Raw genomic sequence first — 22,591 nt, 5'->3', positions numbered from 1 at the left:
ACATGTCTTTCTTAAAGAAACTTAAGTTTTATGGACTAGGCATAGCAGATTAATGGTCAGTTAAGGTTTCATGGCTAAAAATCGCATTCTACTTTTTAAATGCGTTGTTCTCGAAATTGTATATTGAAAATCGGCTGCCACTATGAAATTCCCTGAAATTTTCACAACTTATTCAGAACTTATTTCTACGGTCCGTAAACTAGGATAATTGCGATTCATTCAGTAGTTTTTTTATTCATTGAAGGAGCCTAGAAAAAACACCACACAAAAAAAAGTTTAACACGACACCAAAAATTTACCTTTTAATATTTTTTAATATTCCTAGTTTGCGGACTATAGTTAAGTCTGTACGTTAAAAATGCCATTTACTTTTTTTTCTTTAAGATGATCGCAGCGCACTCTAGCGTGGCAGCAGAAAAACACCTTTTTTTGGAGATAGGTGTATAAGTTGCTCTATATTTCAATAATGAACTATGATACCGGGCTGAAAAAATTACTATACACCCTCAGATATTAGTAAATCTTTGGTGGGAAATTCATATTTGTATCTTTATCCAGTTTTTCACAAAAAATTTCTAAAAAAAACGGCCTTCACAAGGGATGACCCCCTTAAAGAATTGTGAAGCTCAACATTGTAAATTATCAACTTAATATGCGCCGAGAAGTAATTGTAGCAAGTGCTTTGCTTTTTCTTTGCACAACAGTCAATGAATAGCAATATTTAATCGATGCATACATAGTTCATCATCCACACATGATTAGAAGGAACAATATTGCAGCTGGCTTACTCAACTACTCCACTATTATATGAACGTAGTCGCATCTTTAGGGAATGTGGTTCAAGTTAGTTACTCTTCTGTTATTCATACCACCTCTAACGCTTATCAAAAGTTGAGCAAATTTAGTATTAAATAAGGAAAACGACAATACAATTATAAACACCTTTTTCGTCTTTAGTAAAGTGTTTTTAAGTTACAAATACCAGTAGTTCGGGAGCCAACTACCCATTTCTTCAGCGCAAAGAGTCTTACTTAGTAATCACCCCTTGTGCACTCAAAAATGAGCAGAAAATATGCTTCCCACCACCATGTCAAAGCAAACGATTGATACTGGCAGCACTACTCCTACCACTTAACAGCTGATTTACAGATGATTTCCACTACAGTACTAATCAACTATAAACAAACGCCCTCTCTCAAATGTCATTCCAATTTGGAGTACGACCCGCTGATTGTGGTCCGTTGGAGAAAAAGAGAGCTCGCACGCATCTGCGCTGGTCTCGCGTGGAAAGCGCTGAGCGCACCAGATGACTCCGAGAGAATAAGAAATTTGGCTTGGCTTTGGAGCTCAGCAGAGGGCAACCCAACTGGCAGCAGGTAGTGAACGGATCAGACAAAGAATTGCGCGTCGCGAAGAATTTTCCGCAGCTCCCAGCCGTTTAGTTATCGAACAATTCAATTTTCCGTTTCTGTGCGCTCCGCTTACGCGAATTGTGCGTCCTGTTCGTCCTTCGTCCATCCGCCAATTGTGTTTTCTTCGTCCGCACTTGCAGGGGCTGCTTTGTGCTTTTTTTGTTCGGGTTCTTGGTCGGAGGTTCGTTGGTGGTGCGCCTTGCGAGGGTGTCAATTGTATCGTCTGATCGCAGGTCGTTAGTCGGGGCTGCTGAACGGAGAATCGATCTTGGAAGCCCACGGAGCAGAAAGGAAGCGAACAAAGAGGACACAAACGAGGCGAGGAACAAAGGAAAATGCTGGACCTCGAAGTAGTGCCCGAGCGATCGCTCGGCTGCGACAATTGGGAGTTTATTTTGGGTAATTATCGTCTGAGTTTTGTGCTGGGTGACAGTGAAAATTTCGATTGGCATCGGGTCCAGTCGCTGGCGACGAAATCTTTCTTTTTGGGGAACGGACGGTGACGAAGAATTCTCCTCGGCCAACAACAAAACAATAAAGATAGGAAAGGGGATTATCGCGAAGGACGCAGTGGATTTCGCTCTTCACACTCTCCCACTCCATCCTTGAGTTGAGAGAGCGATAACCGTCTTTGCAAACATTTCCCCAGCGCGCGAGTGGTCGAGCTAAGGGAAATGTCAAAAAGTCTTGTTTTTGTTTACGGCATTTGTTTTGCTTTTTTGTTAATAAGTGATCGCACAGCAGTGGCTCGTGTCGACGAGATAAACAATATCACGTCACGCGCCAAAAGCTGATCGTTCGATTTTTTGCGACTGTAGACCACGTCATGTTCTGAAAGCGCATTTCAGTTCGCAATATTAGGTTTCTTGTGAAATCCAATCGTGATGTTGACGGAAATTGTCGTTTCCTGTCCAAACGGTAGAAGCTTTAAGGAAGTTAGCGTTTAATTACTCGATGACTGTGAGAACGTTATCTAACCGACAAATAATTTGCAGTGAACAAGCTAATGCCGCTCTGTCTAGCTAAGTTTTCCCCGAAGGCAGCAAGAAAACATTTCCGCGACCTTTGATTTACTTTGAATCTACGCGGGAACATGGCTAAGCAGCTGAATCCTCTGATAGTAGTCCCTTTCTTGAAAAATAATCTGAACTTCGAAAACTATAGGCTATTACTTAATTTGTACATGCAAAAACTCGCAACTTCTTATCTTCTAGAAAAACTCCACATGTTATCGCTCCATTGTATTATGAGTAATAAGACTAAACCTTCAGAATAGAAACTCATTCAAACAATTGCGGAGAAGTTAATTTCAGCAATAAAATTTGTTGTCATTAATGTAAAATGTGACAGAGGTCATGGTGTACTCGCTCGCAACATTGTCGGACTCAGGTGGTGCATAATTTTGCCGTAGGCTTGCTTCGGAATAAGCTTTTAAATTCATCTAATTTCTATATCCTCTGTTTTTAAGGTCTTGTGTACAACAAAACCCCATTAAAATCGGTTTACTGTCTGTCTGTCTATCTGTCACACGCATTTCTCTCGGAGACGGTTATAGCGATTGACACCAAATTTGGTAGAAAGGTGGGGACTGTTTGTGTGTTCAAGCGTACAGTGAGTTACATCATATTATGTCGAATTTAAGGGGTAGTCATTGGTCCAAGGAAAATGTACTTTGAGCCAATGGGCAGGTACACTAGCATATTCCAGGCGGAAATTTACGCCATAGACAAATGTGCCTCCTTTAATCTGCAAAGGAACTACAGGGGGCAGAACATAGCTATTCTCACCGATAGCCAAGCAGCGATCAAGGCACTTAGGTCCAACCAGGTGAACTCTAAACTGGTATGGGAATGCCTTGAAAGACTGAATACACTCGGCTCGTCCAACAAGGTCTGGATACTTTGGGTTCCAGGCCATGCTGGGTTGGAAGGCAATGAGGCAGCGGATGAACTATCCAAGAAGGGAGCAGGGATGCCTTTACACAGGCCAGAACCCTTCTGTGGAATCGGAAACGGTTTCATGACTATGAATCTAAGAAACGGTTGAGGGAACTATATTGGGCGGGCCTACCTGGGATGGAGCAGTCCAGGGTGCTTATTGGGGGATACGAACCCATGCGTACAAAGGATTGCTTAAACCTCATCAAAAAGAACCTCCGAATCATAGTGAGAATTCTCACTGGTCATTGTCGGCTGAACTATCACCTAGGGAAACTAGGGATATCTACGGACACTGCCTGCAGGTTCTGTGAAGAGGAGGACAAAACCTCTATGCACGTCCTGGGACAGTGTCCGGCACTTGTGCAAAGTAGGTCGATACATCTGGGAGAACACTTAATACCAGATGCAAAGCTGAAACATCTGGAAGTGGGGAATATACTAAAGTTCCTAACGGTTACAGGCCTGCTTGAGATATTATGATCAACAGGTACACTATAACCAGTAAAAGGGGCACAATAGTTCTTGAAGGACGCGGTGCGACTTTCCCTTAACAGAATAATAATAAGGGGTAGTCCCCATACATGCAAAAGGGGGGTGTAAATTTTTTTATCATCAAATATAGTCAGCGAAATGTTGGATGTTTTTCTCTCCTTTATCGTTATTATAACAGTCACTGCTTCCAGGAAATATCATGTCTTAAGCTTCTCCCAAACGCAACACCCGGCTAAGTAGCCTGTTTCATCTCCTTACTCTAAGGATCAGTGCTAGTCGCACCGTGAAATACCACAAATCCTTATCTCGAATTATACGAATGTGGAACAAACTACCATCTTCTGTCTCCCTGTCTGACTACAACATACAGATGGCCAGGATCGCATCGCCACTTCCTTCACGCTCAACCCTTTCCTCATTCCAATTCCTAACTTCCTTCCTCCTCGCCAAGGTTGTGCTTTAGCTTTATAGCATTAAAGGGGCATCCCTTGAGCTTTGGCATCATCTTAAAAAAGAAAAACTATTTTGATAGCGGTAATGGCGTATTGAAAAGCTAATATTGTTTCGGATCGCGGATTACTGTTGGTTGCAATAAACACGGTGGTGAATCTGACAAAAGACGTTCTGAATTCTGATGGCTGATGTACCGTGTTAGCATCTTGCTTGGCCCACTAGAACCAATTTAAAGGCACATTGGCTGACACAGGTATTCCTGGATGGTAACGAATTACTTCTCAGAGAGGACTGGCTTGTACCGATAAGAGTCCCAAAGAGTACATCGTCACATCGGAGGTACCACAAGGCTTGGTACCTGGTCACTGCTATGAAATGACATGTCGCGCTGACCCTTGCGGCAAACGGATACGGGTCTTAATAACGAACTGTAGAAAGAAGAACACTGTGCAGGTGCAAGTCGGTGGGAGTATGGTCGTGTCTAAGCTGGGAGTAATGAGTGGCACCTAACTGAGATTTAAGGAGCACCTAGAATATGCATATCAAAAGGCGGCTAATGCCTCCACAACACTTGCAAAAATGTTGTTGAATGCGGGCGGGCCGAAACACTGTCGGAGGTTGCTTCCAGCCGGAGTGCTGCGGTGGTGGCTTGCAAACAATCGGAGGATGAACCGAATAGATTTGGTTTGCAGCTTCGAAGGTTTGTAGCATTTTTCGAACTATATCAGGTGAAGTAGTACCATGATGCCAGCCGAAACTCTAGTGAAAGACCTGAGTATGCTGTATCACGCAAGAGATATGGAGGCGCATAGAACGCAGGAGTGGAGCAAAATCAGGGTTGTATGTTGAGACGAGCCTTCAAAGGGTCTGTGATCTCATTCCCAACATTAGAATTGGGCTCGGGTACCCAGTTCCTCACAAGGCACAGTGATTGCTACGGGCAGTATCTGCATCATTTCGGGTAGGGTAATTCTCCCAAATTATCCTGAATGCAGTGGCATACGGGGGGTTCCAGGCATGTGATATTTCACTGCCGAAGGTTATCGATGAGAGACTATAGTTGCGGAAATGATTAGATTAAAGCTGCCTTCCAAATTTCCAAGAGGAAACGCAAAGGATGAGGTGCAATAGTACCTGAAAGCCAATCAACTCCGCGAAGTTATACCAATGGTAGTCTGCAGGGTTGAAGAGACCGGGAGTGATTTTCAGTAGGTGTGGCTATACTAATACTAATTGCGTAGTATAGATGTATATTACAAGATAATATGCATATATTCACTATGGAAGATCTTTTTTTTTCAAGGTATTTCTACCCCTTACAGGCTCAACAAAATGGGTTTCCTCGACCTTGGTTACTAGTTCATTGTAACTAAAATCCGAGGTAATCGATGAAGGTTCGTTAAAATGACGTTTTACAGTACTTCTATTAGTATCAAATTAAAGGCCTCGGTTAGCACTTTTCGAAGCCGTTCTTAGTTTTGACATTTGTTGGAAAAGTGGGGAGTGCGAGCGGTTGAAAGTGATCATTTCTTTAAGAGAGCCATTCTCAGAAACTACCCAACCGAAAAATCAGAAGGCTGCCACTATACGGTGCCTGGGCTCCGAAATACCTTCCATACCGATATCTGTTTAAATAAAGTTAATAATCGGATATTACTATAATTTTTAGTAATTGGCTGCAACTCCCCCCCCCCCTTAAGCTCATTAGTACCACGAAAATTTTGCAGTGATGTATGCTATAACATAGAGCATGATATTATCAAGTTTGGTGGAAATCGCGTTATTATTAACAAAGTTATAATACGTCAAAGTTTTTGCTTGTTTGCAAATTCAAGACTATGATTCTGAATATCACCCGAAAGTGGATACTCTCACATTATATATGCATATATTATGTGCTACGTACTAAGAAATACACAAAACCTTTCGCACCTGAAGCGTCTAGCTTCCGCTTTCTCAACTTGCTTTTTTCTCAAAAAAGCTAGGTTTCATTCCGGGGGGCATAGACGATACCAACTTACGACAAGTTTCTACAGGAATACTGCACCAAACTTTTTGAATTTTTTCCCCAAAACTGCGATTTGTTTTGGCAAGGCCTCTTGGCAATTTCTCGTTTAAGTTCGCCCCAGAGGTTCTCAATTGGATTGAGGCCTCGGAATTGACTTGGCCACTCAAGGATGTCCGCTTTACGTTCCTGGAACCATGTTTTGACCAATCGCAATGAGAGTTTTGGATCATTGTCCTGTTGAAATGTCCAGATAAGCGACATACTATCCTCTGCATAAGGTAGCATTGCCGTCTTCAACAAACCCTTGTACACGAATCTATCGACTACGCTATAAATTCGATATATCGGACCTGCACCTTGCCACGAAAAACATCCCATACCATTATACTACCAACTCCATGCTTCATTGTTTTTTTTTTTTTGTAAACCTCCTATGAAATTCTTCGCCTTCCGGTCGATGAACGTTTCTTCCCGCATCGTTACCAAACAAATTTGTCCTTGTTTGATTGCTCCAGAGAATATTACGCCAATTTTCTCACCCTCTGATCCGCCCCAGGCTCTACGATTCAGTGCAAAGTTTTTCCTCTTCTTCAAATTTGCAGTTGTAAGCAGAGGGACTTTGCGGGCAATCCTACGTAGGTAGCTTCGCGTTTCGTCGTTGAACAGTTCTTTATGGAACAACATTCCCAATTTCTCCTGCAATTGTCCTGGATGATTTGAACAGGTCGCATTTCGCTAACGAAACGATACGATTGTTGCCCCGTTTTAAGGTTTTGTTTGTAAAACAAACTTTCTCAGAAACGGCTATACCGATTGACACGAAATTTGGTGAGAAGGTGGGAACTGTGAACGCCCTGACATGCAGTGAGTGATATCCTTCTACGTCTACGGAGGGGGAGGGGTCCCAACACATCTAAAAGGGGGGTGTAAAATTTTTTTTCACCGAATATAGTCATGTGGGGTATCAAATGAAAGGTCTCGATTAGTACTTTTCGAAGCTGAGATTTGTTGAAAAGGCAGGGAGTGGGACGGGTGCAAAGTAATGATTTCTTTAACGGAACCATTCTCACCACCTTTCAGGTGCTTGCCGCGGAGTTAACTCAAATCATTGACTCATCAAAAATCAAAGTTCAATGTCGCGTTTTGTTGGCTTTGTGGATGTCTGGTTTGGATCGTGGCTTTGAGTTTTGACCGGACTAGTCGAAGTTGGGAGAGAGTTACGTCCGCGATTCTGATTAAATTCCTCACAAAACCCAGCGTTCCCCCATTATATTTGAAACGGCCACCGTAGAACCATCATGCCATCTGGCTCCCCATGAAGAAGAAAGGAAGATGGGGGTTACTCGTCGCGTAGGTGCCCGAATTGGCTCAAGGCTAGCCTCGCGCGCTTTAGTATTTTTTTTTTTTTTTTTGATTCTGTCCCCTCCCTTATTAGTCCGTTTGGCAGTTCAGCTCCTTTGGGATTAAAATTTTCGATGGTATGGCCTCGCGACTTTACGTTTTTATTAGAGTAGTTTACCGCGGGTGGGTTTAGTTTTTTTTGTTTTTTTTTACTACTTAGTCAAGGCACCTGATAAAATCTCTGTATCCTGACATGCTCCTCCCTCACCTCTCTGAACTGCTAGCATTCGGGTTAGCTCTTAAAGCCCGGTTCCATATATTCTTTCGCCAGTCACGACTGGCAAACCTGTTCGAGGAGTTTGGTTGGTAGGCAGCCTTGGTGACCGTGTTGGTGCCAAGGTGACGCAACGCCATACACTCATCGTAACCGAGTTGCGCCCAGCGTGAGGCCACAACTGCCAACAGAATCCTACAATCCTAAGATGATAGCATCGCCTCAAAATAATTCTATAAAATTTGAAAGCTATAATAAAGATTTCGATTTATTTCATATTTGCCATTTCCACAGGAATGCATTTTTCCCAAGCTGTAGCAATCATCCAGTCACAAGTAGGAATAATCAAAGGCGTACAAGTATTATACTCCGATTCTGTAAGTTAATTTTATGTTATTACTATGGATTTTCACCAATTTACACTTCGTTGTAGAATCCATTAAGTGTTGATATTGTGATAAATTTACCGCAAGATGGAATCAGATTGATTTTTGATCCTGTTGTACAGCGATTGAAAGCAATAGAGGTGTTCAATATGAAATTAGTAAAATTGAAATATTGGTAATTATATACATACTCAAGGACATTCTATCCGGGAGCTACAATATTCGTATTTTTCCAGTGCTATGATATTTAATTCTCCCGAAGTATTACCTTCGATCGAACAAATTGAACATTCTTTCGGTGCAACACATCCGGGAGTCTATGATGCTGCCAAACAGCTTTTTGCCCTACATTTTCGCGGTTTAAGCTTCTACTTCCCCGTGGACAGTAAACTTCAACCAGGCTACGCTCATGGTTTAGGTTCACTCGTTTTTCCAAGCGGTGCATCACCGGTGGTATCAAAGATGGCACTTTACTCAGGCAGTAGTATGGCTGAAAGTCATCCGCCTGCTTTGCCACTCTCCTGCTATCATCAACAGCTATACTTGGAATCCGCTAGTGTTCTACGAAACTCTTCAGGAACTCGTGGATTGCGCCTTCAGCTCTTCACAGAGGGTTCAGTCCGTGTATTGGAACCACGACGGCAATGCTTCACCCGAGAAATTTTGTTTGGTGACAGTTGTCAAGATGTTGCTACAAGCTTAGGTGCACCAAATAGGTATGTCGCAAGAGAAGATTTATGGAAATATAGTGCATTGAATTTGTTTTGTGTTTAGGATTTTTTTCAAGAGTGAAGATAAGATGAAAATTCACTCACCTAGTGCTCATCGGCGAGTTCAATCGAAACGGAGTGATATATTTTTTAATTATTTTACGCTTGGTATAGACGTGTTGTTCGATGCAAGAACTCAGCGATGTAAGAAAATCATTTTGCATACCAATTATCCTGGACATTATAATTTCAACATGTACCACCGATGTGAATTTCAATTCCAATTGGCACCTGACAAGTACGTATACAACTTCGAGTCCTAGTTTATTACCTTGAAAATCATTACCGAACAAAGAATAGATTTCTAGGATGAGTTTTTCATCAAAATTCTATTTTTTCAATTTCAGGGTCTCGGAAAAAGAACCTTTAAATGCACCAGTTGTTATTACGGCATATTCAAAATGGGATTCGATAAGTTCACGTCTTGCCCCGGCTGAACGTCCTGTCGTCCTCCATCGAGCAAGTTCTACAAACACAGCCAACCCCTTCGGTTCAACTTTCTGCTTTGGTTATCAGGATATAATCTTCGAAATAATGCCAAATAATCATATAGCATCGGTAACATTGTACAGTATATCATCATTTCCCAAGCGTTCATCATATCCTTGGCAACGGAAATATAGCATGCAAGATATCCGCTTGCCATCAGTTGCGTGACCACGACTTCGGGTGGCATACAACGTAATTTGAAAATTGATGCAATGACGGATTGAGAACTCGGCTGTCTGTGAGAGAATTTGTACTGGCTATCAAGTTATCCTCTTAATATTCATGCATGTTAACAATACATTGACAAACATTAGTGAAAAGTCCTTTCATTTAATTTCTTTGTTTTCTTGGCAAAAGAATCAGCAAAACTTGAATAATATGGTATCAAATGAGAGAAAAATAATAAAAAAAAGACATTAATTAATCAAATCGTTTCACACTTATTTTCAACTTTTTATCAAGAATGGGAAAGAATTGCGAGGAGAAATGTTGGATAACTAACTAAGCAGGCTGGGATTTCCGGTGAGGCATCATGAATGAATTTAGCCGCTAGTAGAACACCAATAACAACCTCGAACTAATACTTTAATTTAGCCCTTACAATTTTATAACGAACAAATCATGGATTAATTGTAATTAGTCCGAAAAAAAAACAAAAATAGGATACTAGTTAATGCGGCCAGTTGCGGGTGAGAATGTTTTGAAAAAAAAAACCAAACCCAAGTTTTGGTCGTTGAAAAAAACTCAGAGGTTCGGTTAAATCCAGAACTTTTGACGATCCTTCCCTGAATAAAACAAGTCGACTTACAATTCAACATGAATCACGACGATGACCTAGGTTAGTAAAATTCAAGAAACTATTTCCAACATGTATCCTGAGCATTTCTGAAAACAGTCCAAATTACCTTTTCTGCCATCTCAAAATATGAATGTTGATGATAATGTAAAGTGAAAACATTAGTGCAGAAGTCTTCATTTGGAAAATTGATCTAAAAATCAAGACTATTAAGATAAAGAATATTAATTTTACTAAATGTGATTAATTTAATATTATATTAGTATTGATATTCAAATATGAAAAAAAAGATGAACAATAAAGTTATGAAAAAACCAAAAAATAATTCAAGAATTTCCATTGTATTCCCTGAATATTGTAATAATCAATATTGTTTAAAATCCTAAAAGCATAAGAAAATGTCCCGATTATTGAACTGCACTCACGACTCTTCTTTAAACAAACAACAAAATTTCTCGTGATAGGTCGACATGTAGGCTCCTTGATGGTTCCGAGATCGTAAGGGATATACAGGGTGCGGCAGCATAACTTCCTTTTTTCAAAACTCAATAAAAACTATTGTATGCATCGGAAAATATTTATCTATTTTTTATCATGTAGGTACATGTCTAAAGTTTTTATTTACATTGTTTTGAAGATCAAATCTGTTAGGTGACGTCCCCCATTCTCCATACATTGTGTAAACCGATTTCTGGTGTTTGTCATGACTCTTGTTAACATAGCAGGTGTTATGTTGGCAATTTCTTCTTGGATGTTGGTCTTCAAATCTTGTAGGGTTCTTGGACGGTTCACATAAACACGGGATTTCAAAAAACGCCATAGCACCCTCGGGAACGACATCAAGAACAAGCTCACACGCGTTCATCCGAGAATTGAAGTCACGTTCTGAAAGTTCCTGCACTATCGCCATCTTATAGGGATGAAAATGAAGATCATCACGAAGAATTCTTCTCACAGAACGATCGGATAGTCCAAGGGCAGATGCGTGTTTGCGCGCAGAACGCCGTGGCGATCGCAACATTGACGCTCTCACTGCTTCAATGTTCTCAGGTGATCTAACGGGCCGAGGGACTCCAGTTCTTCCTTTTGTCGCACTTGCAGTTTGTCTGAATGTAGTGACCCATGTAACAATTGATTTGTGGTCTGGGACGGGAGCCAACGGGGCTAAATTAAAGCGATTCCGAAATGCACGCTGTGTTGCAATAACCGAACATCCGCTTGAAAAGTAAACCTCAACGGCAAAGGCACGCTCCTCACTATTCCAACGCATGATGGCGACTGAACCGTGTCGGGACAAAACTTTACAGTATCCCCTCTTGAACGAGACCACTAGCGCTCCGCTATGACATCAACTAACTGAGTGGCGCGCATTTTAAAAAAGGAAGTTATGCTGCCGCACCCTGTATTTCAACTGCGCTAGAGAGAGTCGAATAATTGACATACACTTTATATTTGAGATATTCCAATATTATTGGACGTGTAACGTGGTACTGCCTTCCTGAAACCATGTTCTTTGGCCATAATTATTGAAACTTCACAGTTCAGGTGCCAGAAAGTTATCAAACATTCCCATAGCGTTCTAGATTTAATGTAATTTAAGCACTTCTTTCGTCTTCAAGGAAGTTCATTCCAATTACTCTTCATCCTGCTTCTTCACATGGCTTTTGAGGGTAAAAATGAGCCCCATCTGAAAACAGATTGTTTAAATTTGAAAAGCAGTCAGTTAGCTGTTTAAAGAATTGACATCCGCACCGAAATGTTAAGGATTTATTGTTGCATTTTACAGATGCCGATTCAATTTTGCTGCAAAATACGATGTAATGGCAATCAAATTTAAGCCTATGACTGGAATCCTAAGGCGGGTGTAATTTTAAATCTTAGTACAAAGAGAGTGAGTGTAGTGATGGTTTATAGGCATTTAAGCACTTACTAATGGAAAACTTCGAATCGTCACGAACAGACTAATTTACGATATCCAATTCGTGTGTTCTTGAAGATCTTTGTCGACTGATTTATTCAATGTTGGTCCACTCTCTTAAAAGTTTTTGATTAGTTTTCGAAGGAGTGCCCACTTGACATATCATGCAAGCTACAAAAACTACAATGAATGAAAAATTTTCTGGCCGCAGCCCACAGGTCTTTTCCATTTTCCCAGTGAACTACACAAATTTGATTTTTTTTGAGACATCTTGTACTTAAAGTTAACGAAACGGAAACGACATCTCTATTGGGACTTTTGTGGTTTCAAATACTTGAACGAGCCTGCAATGAACGACTTTTACGCTGTTTATTATTCCTTTTTCTAATGTTTTATGTAAACCAAAACTTTATTCAAATCGGTTTAGTGTGTATCTTTATTTATTTAAGAAGGTGGAAATTTTAAAAAGTCGTTGGCACGGACACTGCATTTGTAGGATTTTCTCCCACTAAAACTGCTACCGACTCCTCCTCCCCGTTGCCTCACTTCAACTAGAAATGCTCCCTTCTATGCGCGGCGTTCTTAAGTGCGCTTTTCTAACTTTTTCCGCTTTTTACAGTTTAACATAATTTGGATGTATGCCTTCATTGAATCAATCGCATCCCAACCTTAACATGACAGTATTCTAAGCACGAAATTTTCCGATGATAACATTCATCTAGAATTTCCCCTAGATTTCTCTTTTCTTCTCTCTAACTTTCTTCTACGAATCTTGGACACTGGAAGAATACGTACGCTAGGTCCTGGGTCTCAGTTGGGACAATCAAATGAATATCGAATTTAAACCTGTACAGATACTGACAGTATCCTCCATAGCCCGTGAGAAATTGGTCAAATTTATAATTGAGCTTCCGATCCTTTATCTCCATCCACTTCACGATGGCAGGGATCATCCTGTGCATCCAACGGCCGTTTTCTGAGTAGTTCCATCGTTGTCCAGGATGACTACGATACAATATTTGCTGGTAATACTCTTTCAGTGAAGTGGACTTTCGACCAAGCCAGTAAAAAATTTGATGGTGACAATGTTTCATCCAGCATACCAGCTGTATACATATACACCACTTATTTTTTATTTTGCCTCGCACTCTTTTATTTGGCAATTGATCGGTAGCCTTGCGATTTAGTTACACTTGGATCGTATGCGACGCTATTGGGGGAGCAGGTTTCGGCTTTTCTTAAGGTGCTATTATAGGAGACCAAAATAGCTCTCATCATGTTTTTAATGGTTCGTGCAGATTGTGATTTCCCTTTGTAGTGCCCGCAGTTTTGCGACATGGGCGATATTTCATTCGCCTTTTCCAAGGACAATCTGACAATAGAGTTGAGCCAACTTTTAAGCTTTTGTGTAAAACAAAACTGTGGGAACCCTGAATACTCACGCGTACAGCGAGTTACAACCTTCTACGTCGAATTTAATTTATATGCAAAAGAGGTGTGTATTTTTTTTCACCAAATATAGCCATGTGAGGTATCAAATGAAATGTCTCGGTTAGTACTTTCCGGACCTTGTCTTAGTTTTAACATTTGTTGGAAAATTGGGGGGTGCGGGGGGTTGAAATTGATCATTTATTGAAAGGAAACTGTCAATCCGAAAAATCTGAAAAAAAATCAAGAGGCTGGTGTGGTATTTGTTCAAATTAAGTTAATAATAGTATATTAGTATACTTTTGGAGAAATTGAGTATAATCCCCTTTAAGTTCATCCTAGAATTATAAAAATTTGTAGTAATATAGATTATAGTGTGAAGCATATTATCCCCAAATTTGATCAAAATCGTAATATTACTAACAAAGTAACAGTAGCTCAAAATTCTTTTCACCGTGTAAATTTACTGCAACTCAAAGTACTAAATATCAATATCACACTAGAACGCTAAATGCATATACATAACGGGCTACGTACAAATGGAAAGTTCTGCACTCAAATCTACTCCCAGAAGGAAAAAACAAAAGCTTCCAGCGCCGAGCTTCCGGTTTCCCGATTTGTTTATTTTTTCATTTCCAGATTTGGCTTGTGTATTGATGGATGGAGCTTCAATGTTTGCGGGCCGACTTTCACGGCCAATTTCGCCACCTTTTTAGATTTTTGGAATAGCTCTTGGTGGTCTCCGGCCACTTACGATGGTCTTGTGACCATCCCAATATCAATTAGCCACTACAAACTCTAAAAAAGAGTTATAAACGCGGCCAAGAGTTCGCATTTTTTTTTACTAAAAACCCAAGTCTCCGAGGAATACATGAGGACTGGCAAGAACATTGTCTTTTACAGTAAGAGCTTTGATCCTATGGTGAGACGTTTCGAGGGGAACAGCTTTTTTAAGCTGAAATAAGCTCTGTTGGCTGACAACAACCGTGCGCGGATTTCATCATCGTAGCTGTTATCGGTTGAGATTTGATAGAAGAAATGATCAACGGTCTCAAAGTTGTAGTCTCCTATCTTCATTGTTTTCGTTTGACCAGTGCGATTCGATGTTGTTCGTTCTTTTGGTTTTGGCGCTGACGTTGCCACTATGTACTTCGTCTTGCCTTCATTAATGTGCATCCCAAGATCTCGCGCCGCCTGCTCGATCTAGATGAAGGTAGACTGTACATCTCAGGTTGTTCTTCCCATGATGTCGATATCGTCAGCGGAGGCCAATAGTTGGGTGGACTTGAAGAGGATGGTTCCTCTCGCATTTACATCAGCATCGCGAATCACTTTCTCCAGAGCCAGGTTGAAGAGGACGCATGATAGGGAATCCCCTTATCTTAGACCGTTGTTGATGTTGAATGGTCTCGAGAGTGATCCTGCTGCTTTTATCTGGCCTCGCACATTGTTCAGAGTCAGCCTAGTCAGTCTTATCAATTTGGTCAGGATAACGAATTCTCTCATGGCCGTGTACAGTTTTACTTTGACTATGTTGTCATAGACAGCTTTAAAGTCGATTAAAAAGATGGTGCAGCCGATGGCCATACTCCATCAGTTGTTCAATCGCTTACCGTAGAGAGCAAATCGGATCTGTTGCTGATTTGCCTCGAGTGAAGCCTCTTTGTTATGGGCCAATGATGTTCTGGGCCTATGGGACTACCCGACCTAGCAAGATAGCGGAGAATATCTTATAGATGGTACTCAGTAACGTGATACCTCTATAATTGCTGTACTGTGTGATATCCCCCTTTTTATGTATGAGACAGATAATGCCCCATACCTTGAGCACAAGTTGATGAACCACTTCGTGTAATTGGTCGCCGCCATATTTAACTAATTCAGCTTCATCTCTAGGATCTCTGTTGACTGCGGTTATTGCGGCATCCATTTCCCTCTTATAGGTGTTGCGGAGGGCTGTGTTGTGGATGGCCTCAGTGTTACCACTCACCTGATTGTCAGAGGGGATTCTGAGTAGTGTTGTTATTTGAGCTCGGAGCACCATGCCAACGAGATAGTGATCCGACTCTGTATTGGTCCCCCTATTTGTTCTGACATTCATCAAGACTGAGAGGTTCAATCAACACGTGGTCTACTTGGTTGAAAGTGGTCCCGTCTGGAGAGGCCCACGTATGTTTGTGGACCGCTTTCCGCGCAAACCAGGTACTTCCAACAACCATTATTAATGAGGCTTATATTTCTAAATTTGCCTCGCAAGCGAGAGTGCATAGCCGTTGACTAATGTTTTCAAAGCCGATAAGAGCAGGTTTCATCTTTTGTCTGACTAAGAAACTTACTCTCAGCACATGGGTTACTGGATAGCGGCTATAATATATAGTGTAGTGACTCTTCTCCAGGAAACCGGTTCCTGCCCAACGCCTGCCTGTAACGCTGTTACATCAGCCCTATATTGGAACAGGGTATCGGCTAGCTGCTTGGCAGCTTCATCTCTGTGCAGGGAGCGCACGCTCCTTGAAAAAATGCGCAAATCGTTGTTCCTTTGTCGTTGCCGGGTTCGTCGTTGTGTTATCCATCCTGTCCGAGGCTCCTGTTATGGCTTCGTAATTTCGGTTTTCCGTGTAGGGTTATCAACCCTACCCAACCTCCAACCTGGAGGACCACTTGGTACCCGTTTTTAGGCACGGGATACTCGCCTTCATCCTTCTCCGTCTGCAGCTTTTCGATAAGAAAGAGCTCCCAGCCATCACCAGGTGGGGGTGGAGATAGGGTTTGGTAGTAGAGCTGTTGGTGTTGGTGCAGCAGGCGCCATTAATTGTAAAAGGGACTGCGGAGCCTAGAAAGTTATCACTTTCATTCCATTTTCAGTGACTACCCAACCAAAAGTCTGGAAAGAATTACAAAGCTGGTAGTTGGTATTGTAAAACGGCATAGTGTGTTTGCTGATGATTTCGGTCGTGAGGACGCTTACCTCGCCTTTGGTCTACTGAACACTAAAACATTACTTTAATCGATAGTAACATTTTTTATGAAAATTTGAGAAGGAAAATAGTTTTGAAAAAAAAGGCTAATACTACTACTTTCTTCCCAACGGGCATATTATTCTGAAGGCTTCAAAAAGGATATCCTGGTATTAGTTTTGGGGTTTGTGATTTTTTAAAGCCATCCGTGGATATATGTAGTTTAGTTTAGTTTAGTTAACTGGGGGAGCCGCAGCTCCGAGCACTCAGGCCATTACTAGGCCCATTGTACTATCCCCGTAAGTTGCCTATTCAATGGCTTCCCGCCTACGGTGTTCGCAGGCTTTAGCGAATCTGAGAACATTCTCAAGAGGCAGAGAGTGTGCAGATTCTTCATTGAAGAAAACCTTGCCAAGGTGTTTTCGTCTGAGATCTGAGGATGCCGGGCAGCTGCATAAAAAGTGCAGGGCTGTCTCCTCCTCCTCCTCACATTGGCTGCACACAGCCAAAATCACTGCCCCAATCTTTTCCATATGGTAGTTTAAGGGGCAGTGTCCCGTCAAAAGCCCTACTAGGGTTTTCATGTCCCTCTTCTTAAGGGACAACAAAAATGCCGCTCTAGTGGCCCTAGGCTCCTTCACAAGGATTGCTTGCCGGCAAGAGTCCAAATTTCTCCACTCGGTTGCGTGAATCCTTGCAATTTCACCCTTCAGAGTAGACTTGACAGTAGATGGTCGGATTCCAAGAGCTGGTTCTGGCCCCACCATTGTGGATCCAGACCCTTGGCGAGCCAGTCTATCAGCCTCCTCATTACCGGCGATGTTAGAGTGCCCCGGCACCCACATCAGCAATGTTTCGTTCAGTCGGCCAAGTTTCAGCAGCACCTGATGACAACTCCACACCAACTGGCTTGATATGTTGTTGCCATTAGTGCTGATAATGCCGCCCGACTGTCGGAACAGATTCGAATGGTGCGACCCCTCCATTTTTGTCGCAGACATTCTTCTGCCGCCAATGAAATGGCATATATCTCCGCCTGGAATATGGTCGTCATTTTTCCGAGGGGTCGGGCCAGTTCTATAATCGGATTCTCCGAGAACACACCTGCACCCGATCCATCCTCCATGACTGATCCGTCGGTGAAGATTATTAGGTCTGTAATCTGAACAGACTCATGGCCACTTGTCGACCATTCTTCTCTTTCGGTGATTACGACAGTGTATGTCTTTCCAAAGACGAATCTGGAAACCATATGATCGGTCGGCATCAGGACTACCGGATGTTTTTCAAGGAATTTCCAGATAGACGCCTGCCCGTTGGATTGGCCACCTTTCCACGCCCCAATGGTATCGAGCCTATATGCGTCATTGGCTGCTTTCCGTTTCACCTCCAAGTGAATGGGGGGTAAATTTAGGATAGCTTCAAGTGCCGCAGTCGGCGTAGTACTCATTGCTCCAGTAATACTTAGGCAACCAAGTCTCTGAATCTGCGTTAGCAGCTTCCTGCTGTTAGCCAAGTTCAGTCTTGGCCACCAGACGATGTATGCATACATCAAAATGGGTTTTATTATGGATGTATACATCCAATATATCCGTTTAGGTGAAAGTCCTCAGGTCTTACCTATCGCATTCCTACAGCACCAGAGCAATCTGCAGGATTTCTGGTATTGTTCCTGGATATGATGCTTCCACGTTAACTTGGAGTCGAAATGTACTCCTAAGTACTTCACTGTTTGTGCCAGCTGGATTTCCGCCCCTGCTAAGGTGAGTAGCTTATAGTTGCCCCACCTGACGTTCCTAGTGAACATAACTAGTCCAGTCTTCCTAGCGTTCACCTTGAGTCCATTGCGGAGGCACCAACTGTGGATTACATGCAGAGTTGCATTCAAGCGGTCACAGACTGTGTCCGCAAACTTGCCGGTAATTATTACGGCTAGTTCGTGCGCAAATGCTTGCGCGAAGACTTTTTTGTCCTCCAGTAGCCACAGCAGGGTATCCATCACCAAGAGCCATAACAGTGGAGAGAGAACCCCTCCCTGTGGGCAGCCCCTGAGACATCCTGGTTCAATAGACTTCTGGCCGACCGATATGTGGATTTTTCTCCACTCCAGCATGTGAAGGATCCAACTGATTAGCAGCGGTTCGATTCCATGCTGTCCCGCCGCATCACAAATTGCCGCAAATGAAGTATAATTGAAGGCACCTTCGATGTCCATGAATGCGCCTAAGGCGTATTCTTTATCGGACATCGCCTTTTCAATTTTCGCCGTAAGTTCATGGAGTGCTGTCTCCGTGGATTTGCCTTTCTGGTAGGCGTGTTGCCTATGGTGAAGTGGCCATTTAGGAATGTGTGTATCCCTTATGAACCGATCTACTAATCTTTCTAGTCCTTTTAGCAGAAAGGACGTTAGGCTGATCGGTCGAAAGCTTTTTGCGTCTGTGTAGGTGGGTTTTCCTGGTTTGGGAATGAACAACACCTTCACATCCCGCCATTTAATTGGAATATAAGCGTGTGCTAGGCATGCACGATATATATTCCGAATGTGTAGACCCAGGGCATCCATTCCTTCTATTACTAGCGCAGGGATGATGCCATCCGGACCTGCAGACTTGTATCTATGGAACGAGTTAAATGCCCATTTAACTCGCTCCAGTGATACTACTTTGCATGCCAGATTCCAGTCTCTCGGTTGAGGGCTGTATGCACCTGTTGGCCCCGAGATTAGATTTTGGATGCTGCCTGGGAAGTGTACTTCAAGCAAATGATTTGCCGTTTCTTCATCGCTTTCTGTGTACTTCCCATTCTGTAAACGTAAATAACCCAGTTTCGGGCTACGTTCTTTGACCAGAATCCGCTTCAGCTTTGAGGTTGCCTCAAGAGAGTTAGTCTCTTCGCAAAAGCGTCTCCAAGATGATCGTTTAGCCGATCTTATGCTCTTCTTTAGAGCCTTCTGTGCCTCTTTATAGCGATTTCAGCTAGTGCTTGATTCACCCTTCAGAGCACGATTAAAGAGCATCCTTGTCGTTCTCCTCTGTTTTGCCAAATCCGAGTTCCACCATGGTGTTTTACCCTTCTTTGGCATCTTGAGTGGACAGCTTTCTTCGAAAGCTTCTCTCATGCTAGTTGTGACCATCTGGGTTGTCTTCTCAATTCCAGCAATGGATTTGATGCGCTTCCCAGGGATCGTGACTCGGGCGCTCAATTCTGTTTGATACATTACCCAATCTCTTCCTCGGATTCCGAAATGGAGTGGCCAGAGGTGGATCCATGCCCATAACGAAATCAATGCGTCTGTGATCCGAGAGTGTGATATCGTTTGATACTCTCCACTCTCCGATCAGAGCCGCGATGTCAGGAGATGCCACCGTGATGTCGATGACCTCTCGCCTGACCACGTTGAAGAAAGTGGGTTCATTACCCACATTTAGCATCTGCAAATCGGTTCCTACTAGATACTCCAGTAGTCTCGATCCTCTTGCATTGATGTTCGAACTTCCCCAGCATCTGTGGTGAGCGTTGACATCACATCCTGCTATTACCCCCATGCCTCTACTTTTGGCATATTGGATAGCTCTGATGAATGTTCCACTGGGAACGTCTTCTGCGTCGTGAAAATCTCACCTTTATACACACTCGTGTGCATCTACTTCTTTCCTCCATAACCACTTGTTCTTCTTCTCACTATCAAAAGCTTTCGCTTAGAATGTAAACATACATGTGGCCATATATGTGAATGTAGTTGTCTCGGCCGCGTGCTCGCTCCCATCCAAGCTTCAATGAAAACATATTTCTGCTGCGCAAGTGAAATCAATAAAATTAAATAAACATGTTTACGATTGAATGTTGCGGTGACGTTGTATGCGTTGAACTTGTGTTGAATTCTCGGAGCGAACAGTGGCGAACACTTCAATGTGGCTGGCAGGCTCACAGCAGATGGATATGGACGGGATTCATCTGTGCATTGTGTACTGAAATGCAGTCCGCGGAGAAGTTATGAAACAGTCAACTGACTTTAAACGGGAGAGTTTCAATGTTATTCCTGCAGGACATCATGGCTCCATGCAATTGATGATAGGAATACGTTTTGTCAGGTACAAATGTCTGAACAATAAACATATTTTTCACGTCCTTTTCTATATTGACCTTTATTGCAGTCGCCCTCAGAATGGTCACAGTTTTTCCGAGACCTACTGTCATTTCCTCCATGCTTCAGATAAACTTGTATAGTGTTGTAGCGCATAGTCATCATCATCACTTGCTGCGGAGAAACCGAAACTTTCAGAAACACAGTCAACAATAAACTTTGGACAATAAACTACGAGAACGGCGGACTGGATTCCTTGTGTTTGCTCATTTTGAATTGCGTTTCCATTGAATTTCTGTTGTCTGAGAAGCTTTGTTTTCGCAATCGTGCAAGAAGCTAACGATTTTGTTATTCGTGTAGATTTACTAGCAGACCTGCAGGTCTATCAGCAGAAAAAGAGTAAATTATTAAACAATGGTGGACTGGTGCCGTGCAAAGGTATCGCATTTGATAGAAAAATTACGAGAGCACCCTATTCTGTGGGATGTCCGCTGCACGGACGAGAAAAACAAGAATCGAAAGGCCGAAGCGTTGGAGGAAATCGCGAATGCACTGCATGTGCCAGTTGAAGAAGTGATGAAAAAACTGCATAGTCTGAAAGTGCAATTTAGCCGGGAATATTGCCGTGTTCGGAGGGAGAAACAACGAACCGGTCGAACGTACATACCCAAGTGGTACGGCTACGAGCAATTGCTGTTCTTGAAGGACGCCAACACAAGACACAAGAAGTGGTTTGTCACCGAGGTATGTCCTTCGAGCTAATCTACTTGAATTAGAAATTACTTTTTCAAAAGAAAGAGTCAAAATCCGACTAATAAGTTATTGTTTTTCAGGAAAACGACGACTGCAACGATTGTACCAACAGCGACGACTTATCAATAATATCACCCACTTCAATAAAAGATGAATACATGGCACCCTTAGAAGAGGAGAAAGAAAGAACTCAGACGCAGACCCCGAGACCAATATTTGACCCCTCTCTTGAGAACAACACACATAATTTACAAGCACACTTTCTTTCACAAAAATTTCAAGCACCACAAAATGCCGTGTTTGACGAGTTCATATCGTATGGATTATATATAGCCAGTAAATTAAGAGCCTTCAATGACCCGTACCTTCAAGCTGTAGCGAAACAGAATATTAACAAAGTAATATTCAACATTGAATTGAAACAATGTCAGCGCAATGCAACAAACAAATGCTCAACATCTTTTGAGAATAATTTCCAAAACCACACAGGCTCGAGTTCTCCCCGGTGAAGCAAAGGAAAAGGAGGTGAAAGATCTCAGTTTTTTAATAAGAGTTTCATACATAGGTTAAATAAAGCTACCTTTTTAAGAAAGTATGTGCATTTCTATTCTCCAAACAGGAACCAAATTTGGAAAGGATTCTTCCTTCGTCGCCGATTGATGTTTTTCCGAATAAGTCGAGTCCTCTCCACTGAAATGTCCCGCCGACACACACTTGCATGCCCACGTGCTCACCAGGCTGAGGAATATGAGGGGATCCTTTTGGATACATTACATATGTTGGTATTGCACCAGTATCTAATCTACATATGAAAATTGAGGAAGTCCACCAAAACTTACAAAACGATTAAAGTTAAACTGAAAAAAAATTTCGCCCATGGTTGAGCTGTTAAATTCCTTGCCTTTGTTTTCAATTTAACTTCGCAGTTCTTTCGGAACTTTGCACAAATTTCCCCAACTTGAATGTATTTTCTCCATTGCAGGCCCTAAGTTCATTCGAGATGAGTCACTATAATCGAAAGGGTCTTAGACATTTCAGAGTGTAGGTAACTCACTCAGGAAAACTGACTAAAAGATTTTGAAAAACAAAT

General features: G+C 42.2%; 2 protein-coding genes across 2 annotated transcripts; both read left to right on the top strand.

The window, feature by feature from the left end:
- The first annotated feature begins 1,220 nt into the window (after nt 1–1,220).
- On the top strand, nt 1,221–10,456 carry LOC119654453 (UPF0183 protein CG7083). The gene is made up of 6 exons (XM_038059863.1): nt 1,221–1,811; nt 8,215–8,297; nt 8,354–8,481; nt 8,543–9,022; nt 9,081–9,314; nt 9,424–10,456. Exons 1-6 carry the CDS (start codon nt 1,748–1,750, stop codon nt 9,731–9,733), a joined length of 1,299 nt encoding a protein of 432 aa, XP_037915791.1. The 5' UTR covers nt 1,221–1,747; the 3' UTR covers nt 9,734–10,456.
- A 10,053-nt stretch (nt 10,457–20,509) lies between these two features.
- LOC119656109 lies at nt 20,510–22,083 on the top strand. Its single transcript, XM_038062425.1, has 3 exons — nt 20,510–20,755; nt 20,819–21,492; nt 21,582–22,083. The coding sequence occupies exons 2-3, from the start codon at nt 21,163–21,165 to the stop codon at nt 22,008–22,010; spliced, it is 759 nt and encodes a 252-aa protein (XP_037918353.1). The 5' UTR covers nt 20,510–20,755; nt 20,819–21,162; the 3' UTR covers nt 22,011–22,083.
- Nucleotides 22,084–22,591: the final 508 nt, after the last annotated feature.

This window comes from Hermetia illucens, chromosome 4 (genome assembly GCF_905115235.1).
Source record: "Hermetia illucens chromosome 4, iHerIll2.2.curated.20191125, whole genome shotgun sequence".
Lineage (NCBI taxonomy): Eukaryota > Metazoa > Arthropoda > Insecta > Diptera > Stratiomyidae > Hermetia > Hermetia illucens.
The sequence above is the reverse complement of the archived record's forward strand: the minus strand, read 5'-3'. Positions and strand labels throughout refer to the sequence as shown.

Bases quoted from the DNA above. Each gene is read 5' to 3' on its own strand.
- LOC119654453 (XM_038059863.1), top strand. From the start codon at position 1,748: ATGCTGGACCTCGAAGTAGTGCCCGAGCGATCGCTCGGCTGCGACAAT. The intron at 1,812-8,214 runs GTAATTATCGTC...CCATTTCCACAG, and splicing joins CAATTGGGAGTTTATTTTGG to GAATGCATTTTTCCCAAGCT. The intron at 8,482-8,542 runs GTAATTATATAC...GTATTTTTCCAG, and splicing joins TTAGTAAAATTGAAATATTG to TGCTATGATATTTAATTCTC.
- LOC119656109 (XM_038062425.1), top strand. From the start codon at position 21,163: ATGGTGGACTGGTGCCGTGCAAAGGTATCGCATTTGATAGAAAAATTA. The intron at 21,493-21,581 runs GTATGTCCTTCG...ATTGTTTTTCAG, and splicing joins AGAAGTGGTTTGTCACCGAG to GAAAACGACGACTGCAACGA.